Below are 10,955 nucleotides of genomic sequence, written 5' to 3'. Positions count from 1 at the left end.
AGCTAATTGGGTGAATTGCTAATGTGTAAATTTGTGCACACAGCCGGGTGGGAATGTAAAAAACCAAAAACAAAAAACCCTCCCAGGCAAGTTTGGCAGTTGGTTACACATGAAAGGAATTTGTGGAAGGGAGGCAGTGGCTCCGATCCAACAGTGTGTGCATAAGATCCAGCCAGAACTGCGCACATCTCGTCTTTTTTAAAAGCCCAAACTGCCCATTTTCATCTTCCAAGAGTGAGTCCATGCTGCTGTTTTGGTGTTTCATTTCAAATTGCTTTGATTGGAAGGGTTCATATTGGAGAGACCCCTTCAAGCATCGCAGGAACCAAACCCAGCCGTTGTTCTCCTGGAAAGACAACTATTTGCCAAAGAAGCTGGTGTGCATGCATGTTTCAATGCCATCATTCTGGAAAAACAGATCCAAGGGGTTTTACAAAAAAAATTCAGATGCAAAACCAGATGTTAACCATTGTGGGAATGGGTTTTGTAAAGTAAGTTGTGGGTTTGGTGCTGGTGGCATAATCGGAAGGGGGCAAGAAACTCAGTGGGGAAAGTTGTCGAAGCACAAGCAGCTGCAATTCTAGTGTTTGCCAGCTGAGTCTTACCTGTCTGTTCCAACAGCAGCCCCTTCCCAAGGAGAAGGGGACTTTAGATGCCCAGGCAAGGATAAGGTGACGGTCACTGTTCTGTATGATGCATGGGAAACACAGTGCTGCGATGTGTGGAAGTTTATTTATTTATGTATTCAATTTCTCTCTTGCCCCTTAGTGGAATGTTAGTGAAAGGTGGTGTTGGGGTGTGTGGCCATTTCTGTATCACTGCTATCGGGAATGCAATGCCGGACCTTGGTCTGACCTGAACAGCAATTCTGTGTCCTGCATCTTGAGTTTTGTGGAATCGGCTTGTTTACTAAACAGCTTTGCACCAAATAATTCTCCCTTCACACATTGCAGGCATCCTACCATTTTTATTAATTGATTTCGCTGTATGTCACTCTTCTTTTGCCCCTCTGCATCTGAACTTGGCAATTTATTCAGCTCTGTGCCACTGGCCGCATCTGCCCTGATTATGAATTGTTTCCAAATAATGCATCTGAAGGTAAACCTTCTTTCCTTTAGACAGTGATTCTTGCAGTTATAAAATAAATGAGGAGATTTGCATATTGGCTTTGGAATGTGGTTATTTCTTGGCTCTTTCTAAAATCTGAAGGGGGATTTTTGCATGAAATTCTCTTCCTTCTTATTTCCCACTTATTTTTGTGCATCCAAGAAAAATGGGACGAATCTTTCTGTGGTCAGCCAAGAGCAATCATGCTCTTCGTGCCCTGTAGACATGCTCTATCCTGGCTTGCTTCATTCCCAAGGGCCCTCCTGGCTGAGGATGATGGGAGTTGTAGTCCAGGGTGTTTTGATGGTGCCAGGCTAGAGAAAGTGGTTACTCAGTCCTATCTGTATTAGTGGATCTTCTATCCTTTGTGTTCATTTTATGGCAAATTTACACCACGTATATTTATGACCACTTGATGTTTTTGTCTGTAGGTTTCTCCAAACTTCATCTCACAGTTCTTCAGCTGCAAATGTGATAAAGAAAACGGATTCTCCTAAGCACCATTGGATCACAGCCTTAGTAAGTGAGCTGAGACACAACCGTCTCCCCCTTACAAATTCCCTGCTATCCTGACTCGGTGCGCTGTGCCTGGGACAGCCCTGCTGCATCCGTTCGTGCTTTCAACTCAACTGGAAAATGCAGCAGACCTCTGGTGGCTGTGCTGAGCTTTCCTCTCCTCGGGTTTAGCTGGGGTTTGTTTTAATGCGCAGGGCCGCGAGCTGATTCGGGGCTTTCAAGTGTCTGTACTTGCGTTTTTGCAAATTCACAGGTCGGCCAGCTGCAACAAACCATGGAGTGAGCAACTGGAGGTTAAATTGATGGATGACCAAAAAGATAAGGGTTGTGCCTCGGAAGACCAAGAAACAATCCTGATTAATGGGGTGAAAGAGGAAGGTAAGGAGATCGCACTGTAGCAAGTGATCCTCTGCTAGCACCTCCTGTGTGCTCATTTGTCTGAGACCAGTGCTGGAGCCCAGGAATGCTTTCCCAAAAGAGAGCAAAGGGCTTGGGCACGTTGCAGTAATAAATAGCGAGCACTTGGCATTTATCTTACTGTCATTTTCATCCCTCCATCCCCAGTAGCTGAAGCTCTCTGGGCCTTATGATTTATCATGGGCGTGATGATAACATCATGCTTTTGGATTTCCCAAATCGTCACATGCACCCCTTATCCGGCGGCAATCTTCACAGCAAGCTTGTAAGGGAGAGGAGCATCACTAACCCCTTTGCAGGCGGGAGGCATCGCTTCCTGAGTTCAAGGCAGGGCACGATTTGAGCCGGCACTTTCTAGACTCTTAGCTACTTGTCCTGCCTGAGCACAGAGGTTCGGGCTTCTTGCCTGGGCTTTAATTTTGCAGCTAGCAGGCCTTCAGCAGAGCACAGTCGGGGGTTGATGGGCAGCATAGGAAAAGGACTGACGAAGCATGCATCGCTCGTTGCTCTCCGTATTTTCTCCAAATATGCTTACGGGAACCATCAGCTCGCCGTTTTTTTTCTTTTGCTTTTTCCAATCACGCAGGCCACTGGTCAGCAATCAGAGTGCCCACCAGATCAGTCTAGGCCAAAGGTGGAGGGGGGCTGCAAAGGCGCCTCCCCCCCCCTCCGCTCTTGCTGCCCTCACAGTTTCTTTCATGCTGGCTGAAAGCTGCAATCTGGTATCTTCCATTTTCTGGAGAGAACTGGGCGCTGGAGTCTGCCCTTCCCTGGCACTTCCCCTCTGCCCTAGCTGAGCCAGTTTGGGGATCAGATTGCCCCTTACAGAATCTCAGCTCAGCCGTTGGAAAGCAACCAGTGGATTCTTTGCAGCCAACTAGGGGTCACCTGACGGGCAGGTGCATGGATGCTCTTGTGGACATCTCCAGCATCTTGAGAGCTCTTGGCCAAGCTAGCCCCATTAGGGGTGGGCAGGCTCTCCATGAGTCTCTCTCAGGCGTTGGCGATCTTTTCTCCATGGAGAGGTTGAGAAACTGTCACAGGTATGACCAGTGCGTTTTTTGTTAAAAAAAAAAAGGTGCTGGAACTCAGCTCTTGGGGTCACACTTTTACACTAAAAAAGATTTTCAGTTCACCAACTGTTTTTGAAATAAAGAACTTGTTTACTTTTTGCACGTAGTCAGTCACTCTACACACACATAAACATAATGGTCGTCGCTGGCAGTAAGCACTCAGCGCGCGACCACACGACCGGTCCCAAGCCGAGCAGCGTCCCGAGCCGAGCAGCACCCTCACAAGCAGCGCCGACACACAAGCAGCCCGCAGGCGATTCAAAATCACTCCATTGGAAAAATCCGTCAAAAAAAGGTGTCGGAACACCGTTCTGGTGCGTTCTAGGACAAAAAAATCCCTGGGTATGAGCCAAGAAGCAGTGGGCTGCAGATGGAAGCACAAGCCTCTAGCCACCTCCCTTCTTCATTTCCTGGGAAGGCTCAGAGTCCACGTAGGGCCCAGTGCCGTCAGTGGGGAATGAGGATAGAATATCTAGCAGCTCCCGCTTGGCTTTGAAGCAACGCCACCAGGCCCTAAACTCCAGTATTATTGGAAAAGCACAGAAACAAAAAGTGAAAGCACCTCAGCAGGCATCCAGAAAAATGCACAGACACACACCAGTGCCCACATCTACCATGTTGTCCACCTGTGGTCGACCACCTCGCCACCCTGCCGCCAGCTCCTCCTGCTCCTCGTCCTCTTTCACATCCATACATTCCCTCAAAACCTGAGCAGTAAAACACAATCCCTTATTAAGCTTAGTTTTTTAAAAAGTGAATTAAACGTGTGTGTTTTTATCTAATATATAAGTTTTTGTCTCCTCCACATGTGAAATTTCCTGCAAAGCTTGGTCAAGCAGCATTATAGGGGGAGGGTTTATTCATATTGTTCTTGTTCATGGAAATTGAATTTTAAACTAATAGCAAGATTGTTATTATTAAAATTTCTCTTATACAGCGACCTAGTCTGAGGTCAGCTTGACATGAGAATATTAATTTAGAACAGGTTTTTAAAACCAAACAGGGATTAGTTCTCCGTTTTCCATAGCCACATGCCCAGAATCTGCTAAAGTTTCAGATTTTATTTTTATTAACACTACACTGAAGAAATTAAATGAGCAAACACTATGGAAACCAGTGAGCGAGGCTGCTTTCCCCAGCATTGGGTTTATAGAAAGGGGACATTTCTGATATGCATGTTCTCGCCCGGTTCTCACTGCCCTGTCCTTTCCCACAGCCTCTCCATTTCTCCCCGTTCTTCCAGATTCCCGGGACCTGGATGGCGACGAGAAACCCTTCCGCACTGCAGACACTGCAGTTCCGTTCCCAGCCCTGGGCGTAGCCACGCAGAAGGAGAGCCAGGGGGTCCCGCGGGTGCAGACGGCCCTCGCTTCGAAGAAGCCCTGCTGGCTCAGCCCCCCGTCCCCACTAAGACTGGCTGACGTGCCCGATCACATTTCGGATGACTCCTCGTCCGTCCATGCCATTTCCCTCACGTCGTGTGTCACAAAGGGCATGAGCGCCTGGTCGCTGCCGGGCGACTGCGAGAAGGCCCCCTTCACGATGATGGAGCCCGGGAGCATATCGGCCCTGACCGGGGACTGCCTGATGCAGCCGAGCCGGACCTGCCTGGGCTGCTTTATCGAGTCCAAGGACAGCATTGACGCGGAGCCGGGAATCAGTCTCAAAGTGGGGGACCTAAACAGGGATTATGACACCTGCTCGGTCTCCGATATCGGCATTCATTGCATGAGCACAGGGGAGACCATGCGGTACGGAGATCAGCTGCTATCGGACCAGCTGCTGAGCTTCCCCGTGCATAAATCCAGGGCAGCAGACAAAAAAGATGCCGAGAAGTCGGACAGCGATTCTGAGGACCCCACGCAGAAAAACTATTATGAGGGATTACTATTAGACAAGTGCAACGGGGAGGAACCTCTGCTAACAAATCCCAACCAGGAGTGGGGTTATTTTGAATCTTTCATTAGCGAAAGCAAGATCGAGCTGCTGGACCTGTGCTCCAAGAACGAGCTTTCTGTAAATCTCTTTTCCGAGGAGGATGTGGATAATTACATGTTCGATGATGATGACTCAACCTTGGGAAGTGACGTCTGCTCCTTAAAGATCCGATACGAATCATTCCAGGACAATGTGAAGGAGAAGACTGGCACACTGCAAGAAGACGCCCAGTTTAACTTTTTCCCGAGCGTGTTCAGTGGGTGCCCTAAGAGGGAAGGCCGAATGGCCTTGAAGAGGGGACCCCGTGGGGGAACAGATGCTTCCCAATTCAAATCCGAGGAGAGCATTATATGGGGGGATGAGGAAGTAGATGGAGAGGAGGAGGAGGAAGAGGAGGAGGAAGAGGAGGCAGGTGAGAAAGTTGCCTTAAACAAATGTTGCACCAGTACAGAAGTAGTACAATATATCAGTCCCAAAAGAAACCACTTCTTGGAACTGGTGAATTCAGCAGAGGACTCAGGGGAGTTCAGTGATGACAGCACCTGCACTGAATCGTCCTTTGACGTGCTCCAAGATCTGAAGGACTGCAACAAGTACCTGCCCAGAGACCACTCCAGTTCCTTCATTCAACAGAACTATGGTCTGCGAGCAAAGCGGAAAGTGCGGTACAGTGATGATTACCTGTACGATGTGGACTCCATTGAGAGCGAGAAGATTGTGGATAAGAAGGAGTGGATCCCGGATGGGCCCAAGGAGGAAGATGATGACGAATGGTGCCCCAAGAAGAGGCGAAAAGCTTCACGCAAGGAGCCCCCCGTCATCATCAAGTATATCATCATCAACCGGTTTAAGGGTGAGAAGCACATGCTGGTGAAGCTCTGCAAAGTGGACGCCAGCGAGACAACGGTGACGCTGAGCGAGGAGCTGCTGAGCAAGTATGCCAAGCTGGCCCCCCTGAAGGCCTTCTGGCAGGAGCAGTGGCAGAGCCGCCTCGACCTCCTCCGGTCAGCGCTGCTCCACAAGCAAAGCTTCTATCTCAACGGCTCCGAGGTCTCCTTCCTGCCTCACCCCCGGAAGCGCAAGTGCAAGCTGGCAAACAGGCATCGCATCCAGAGGATTAAGGCCATCGAGCAACCGGTGGGCAAGCCTGGCATTTGCTCCTCCGATCCAAAGCAGCTCCTCCGCAGAAGGGGAGATGATGAGGCTGGCCTGAAAGGGGCGCAGGCGCTGGCCATCGCAGGCCCTGGCTGCGCCAACGGCTTGTGCTTGGACGACATCGCCAGCCTCGCCTCACCAAAGTGTAAGGCCCAGGACAGGGAATTCAAGGGGCCCGAGCGGAAAGTCTTGCGCAGGATCAAGTTCAAGAGTGAAGCCAGGTTGAAATGCAAGCGACTCAAGGCAGTGGCCAGTCTGGCCCCCGCCTCCGCAGCCCCGGAGCATCCGGAGCCTGCCCCAGGTTTGCGGGAGGAAAGCGTCAATGGCACTTGCCTGTCCAAGTGCCGGGAGGATAAAGTTGCTAAAAACTCTCCATCCTTCCTTCCCACCACCTGCTCTTCAGAGAAGCCTCCTCCCTCAGCCAATCTGGCCACCAACATGCCCCTCATTCCTGGAGGGTACCTACAAACATTGTTAGATGCCTCTGATTTGTCCAGTAACACCGGCATCACCTATTTCAGTCCTCAGCACCCAGAGCAACCGCCGCAGGAGTCGCTCCCCAGCCTCACCCAGGCTGAGAAAGCATTCTGCACCCTGCAGCCCACCCAAAGCTGCATTCTCTCTCCGCCCTCTGAGTCGGAGCTGCAGCAGTCGCCGAGCCATCTGGAAATGGAGCCGAGCAACTTCGGAAGCATGTGGCCGTCTGGCAAACCAGCCGATGGCAGCAGCCAGGAATTTGCAAGCAGCGGAGCAGAAGCGTCCGTGCTTTCGCCGGCAGAGTTTGGTGGCTGCGCGAATGCAGAAGACGTCCCATCCTCTGGATATGCCCAAGCCCACCTGAGTGGTGGCAAAGTACTATACCAAAAAAAATACATGCCGGAGAACGCACCCCCCGCACAGCCCGATGACTCTTATCAGTCGTGCCATTTCAGCCAGAGAGAGGGTCATTTTCATTTCCAGCGAGGTACCCTGAGCACAGACAATGGGAGGCTTGTCAGCTTCGACTCCGTGGGCTCGCTGTCCGTTAGCTCGAGCAATTACAGTTCCTTGAGTTTAAAATCCTGCGAAAAGGACGGCGATGATGATATTGCTGACGATTTCTTGGCCCACTGCAGTCCCAAACTGGTGATCCAGCAAAGCATAGATGAAATAACGCCCTTGAAGGAGTCGACTGACCTTTTAGATATCTCTAACTTCACACCTGATAAGTTCCGCCAGTCGTCCCTTTCCGAAATGTCTCCCCCAGATACCCCTAACCTTTCCCCACAGATCACTGGGTCGGAAACCAAACCACTTGGAAGCCTGAAATGCTTCCCCAGTAGCTCTCAGGCCGTGCTAAGCAAACCTGAGAAGACCAAGTGGGGTTGTGATGTTCTCCAGACCCAAGACCAGACCGATAATGGATTCACTTTAAACAATCATCAGTTTCAGTTCCATATGTTCAACGATGAAGATTCTGTCAGCCTCCTTGAAAAAGACCCATGCCTGTCAACGTTTAATGAGCCATCTGGCCAAATTAGCGCCAATAGCAAAGTGTCAAAATCAAAGAGGAAAAGTTCATCTAGTAAAAACGTAGGTGCAAACCAAAGCCCTCCCCAGAAGAATGTTCGGAAAAAAACATCCAAAGCTAATAAAGGGACCGAAAAGCCACCAGGCAAAAATTCCAGGCAAGCTCCCAAATCTACACGGAAAGGGAAGAATGCCGCTGGAATTAATGGGGAGAAGACACCAGGCACCGGTGGTAGAGCAACCGGTCTGCCAAACAACTCGGCGTCGGCAGCGAAAGCACTGGTGGAGTCCATGCAGCACTGCAGCCCCAATGCCCTCCGGGGGGGCAGGCAGAATGGAGTCTCCGGAGAATGGGCCCCGGGGAGAGACGGTGGGGGCAGCTGGTCCGAGGCCAGCCCAGGAAACGCGCGCAGCCTTCTGGACGATGATCAGAGGGAATTCGAAGAGCCGTCCAATATTCTATCAAACATTGCCTCTGGAATGGCAGATGTTCAGAGATTCATGATGGCCTCCATTGAACCCCTGTGGGGCCCTGTGGGCCATACCAGCGTCTCTGATATTTTCCGGTCCCCTGAATCCAACAGCCTGAAGTTGAAAACTCTTAAGATTCTGGCCGGAACATCACAAGAGTCCAAGAAAAAGGTGAACGGCAATTCTTCGGGAACGGGGAAGGCTCACAAACCGGGGGGCAAGGGCTCGAGCAAAAGCAGCGGCCGAGCCATCTCGTGTGACCCCGGACGCCCCAACTGTTCGACTGGGTACAGCACAGACATTCACTCTCCCTTTTTTGATAAAAGTTATAGTAACCTGAGCACTTTAGCCAAACACGAGCCTACGCATAAAAAGTTGTATCGGCATAAATCCACCTCGAAGTCGCTGAGGGATGAGAACTGTAAAATCAAGCGAGCGGACCGTGAGCCGGCCCATAAGGACCCGTCTGTGACAGCTTCATTTGAAAAGCTGAGGTAATGCTGCACCAAACTGGCTGGAATGCACCCTTAACTTTCCTACTACCTGCTAAGCCCGTTTTTCCTCATTTTTTCCTTCCTGTGAAAGCAAGAATTGCATGAGAGAGACACTCCCCTTTTACAGGTCTTTTTCGTTGTTGTTGTTGTTCTTGTTTTTGTTCTCAAAGTGCATGAAAATACTTATTTCTTGCAAGCTACCTAAACGAATGACCTTTTTTTTTCTGGCTTGGCTGGGGTTAAAAACAAACTAACAAGGCAATTCCTTTTTCTTGCTGTTTGGCTTCTCCGGTTTTTAATTCCTTTATTTATTTTTTTAAGGGTTAATTATGTGCTCTTTTTTAATGGTTTCGGAAAAGGAAAAGACTTTTTTTTGAACATTTTGTAAAAAATAAGACACAAAAAAGAGGTTATGCATCCAAAAAAATAAAAAATAAAAAAGCCGAGATATCCAAACGAAAAGGGTCTTTAGTTTGCAGAATGACAGCTCATTCCTAGTCGATCGCCACGAGGCTATCTTTGTGCGCTTTCTAGCCCCCTCTGCTGTTTATATCCTAACCTGCACCATAAAGCTGCACCTACTTTTATCCAAGTTAGAGCATATACATGACTCCACACAAGCTGACTAAGTTGGCATAAAATGTTTGGTTTTTCTGCAGGGAAACAGACTACATTCTTCTTAAAGCAGAAACAGCATTTTGGGTTTACCTGTATTCGAAGAAGAGACACCTTTTTCTAGAATGACACTTGATGCTTGCTTGGTTCCCCCTTTTTTTCTTTGTTTTTCCCCCCTTACTCGCTCAAAAAGAAAAAAAATAACAATGCCTTGTAATATGTTGAAGTGTTAAGTGCTGAAATCAAAAGTTTGAAATTGTGGGACTTTTATCCTTTGGAAGCAAATCTAACATGGTATTCCCCGTGTTTCAAAAGTCGTACTGTTGTACAGTTGTTGATGCACAACAACCCGCAACAACCACGCAAATTGTGCCAAACTCTGAACAAGTGTTGTATTGTACATATTTTTACATCTCTATCAACAATGGGTTGTGAGTGTTTTCTGGAGCTATTTTTGCCTTTTGATTTACTATCAACATTCCAGTGATTCTCTTAAGTACCCCCTTTTGAAAGCGACCACTATGGAAAAAGATGTTAATCACTTACTACGATGTACCAAAAGTTTTACGGACATGGCTAAATGTGTGTGCCAAATTGACTTACCTCATTTAATGGATTTTGCCCTGTTGCTAATAGTTAAAAAAAGAGGTGGCATTAGGGGCTGGGGGAAACTTAAAAATGGAAACTGAGAAAATGCAGTGCCCTCTGGAAAATATTGATGAAATATTAAAATTCAACATAGGAGAGTTGCTTTATTGGACGATTTGAGATACTGCTCAAAACTCATACCAGGTAAGTTTACCGAAAACTGGAGTGTTTGCATTTAGTAACTTAAAAGCAGCAGTTTTTCTATCACCTGGTTTTATTTAAAGCAAAACTTCTAGCCGAAGATAATTTCAAGAGCAAAGTTGTATTGTTGATACTTTGTATCAGTTTTCTATATTTTATAATACAACCTGGGATAAATTCTAGAAATAGTGAGAAAAGTCAGAACTAATGCATTTCATATACGCTATACTGGTATTTCATTTTGAGCTGTTTTGTAACACATTTTTATGTGTCTCCTGGCAAAAGAGCTCACTGATCCAAGCTTCAGCGATTTCTAAATGTTTTAACCTTTGCAATGACAATATGATTTGGAGGTTTGTAAAAGAAAACAAAACGGTTTTTCATGCGATTATGATTTTGTATGTTGACTCTGTACATCATGCAGATGGAAGTCAAACTCTTGATGAACTCACCATGTTGGGGGCCAGATCCAGGAAAAAAAACAAACAAAGCCCAGTGTGCTTTCCCAAGGTAGGAATGCATGCTGACTGCTTAATAAAATAATTGTCCAAAGGCCTTGTTCCCCGCCCCGAGCCTCCCTCCAAGAGAAAAGGCTGACATTTAATTTTTCCATGCGTATCTGAGCCCGTGCATTTTGCTGCTGATTAACTATTAAAACTTGATGATGCAAGAGACCTGTCCACTGGGGTGTCTCTCGGAAGTAGAGTCAGACATGATGTGATGCACTAGAAAACAATATGAACGTGGACTTAAGCGCAATTCAGTGGAGGAAAGTGAAGCCCTGAAGTGACCCGGAGACAATAAGGCCTACTTCATTTCTTTCAGTGTGGCATAGCTGTGGACAACCTTGACTGTACCTTCTGGGGCCCTT

At 48.0% G+C, this 10,955-nt stretch overlaps 1 protein-coding gene across 1 annotated transcript; it reads left to right on the top strand.

Moving 5' to 3' along the window:
- Nucleotides 1–1,886: 1,886 nt before the first annotated feature.
- NEXMIF (neurite extension and migration factor) lies at nucleotides 1,887–9,528 on the top strand. The gene is given in 4 exon segments (XM_044427484.1): nucleotides 1,887–2,001; nucleotides 4,357–8,680; nucleotides 9,340–9,380; nucleotides 9,383–9,528. Coding segments are annotated over 4 exon segments (4,587 nt in total). The 5' UTR covers nucleotides 1,887–1,925.
- Nucleotides 9,529–10,955: the final 1,427 nt, after the last annotated feature.

This window comes from Varanus komodoensis, unplaced genomic scaffold, assembly GCF_004798865.1.
Source record: "Varanus komodoensis strain SLA01 unplaced genomic scaffold, ASM479886v1 scaffold18_3, whole genome shotgun sequence".
NCBI classification, from domain to species: Eukaryota; Metazoa; Chordata; class Lepidosauria; order Squamata; family Varanidae; genus Varanus; species Varanus komodoensis.
This window is presented reverse-complemented; position numbering and strand designations above follow the sequence as displayed.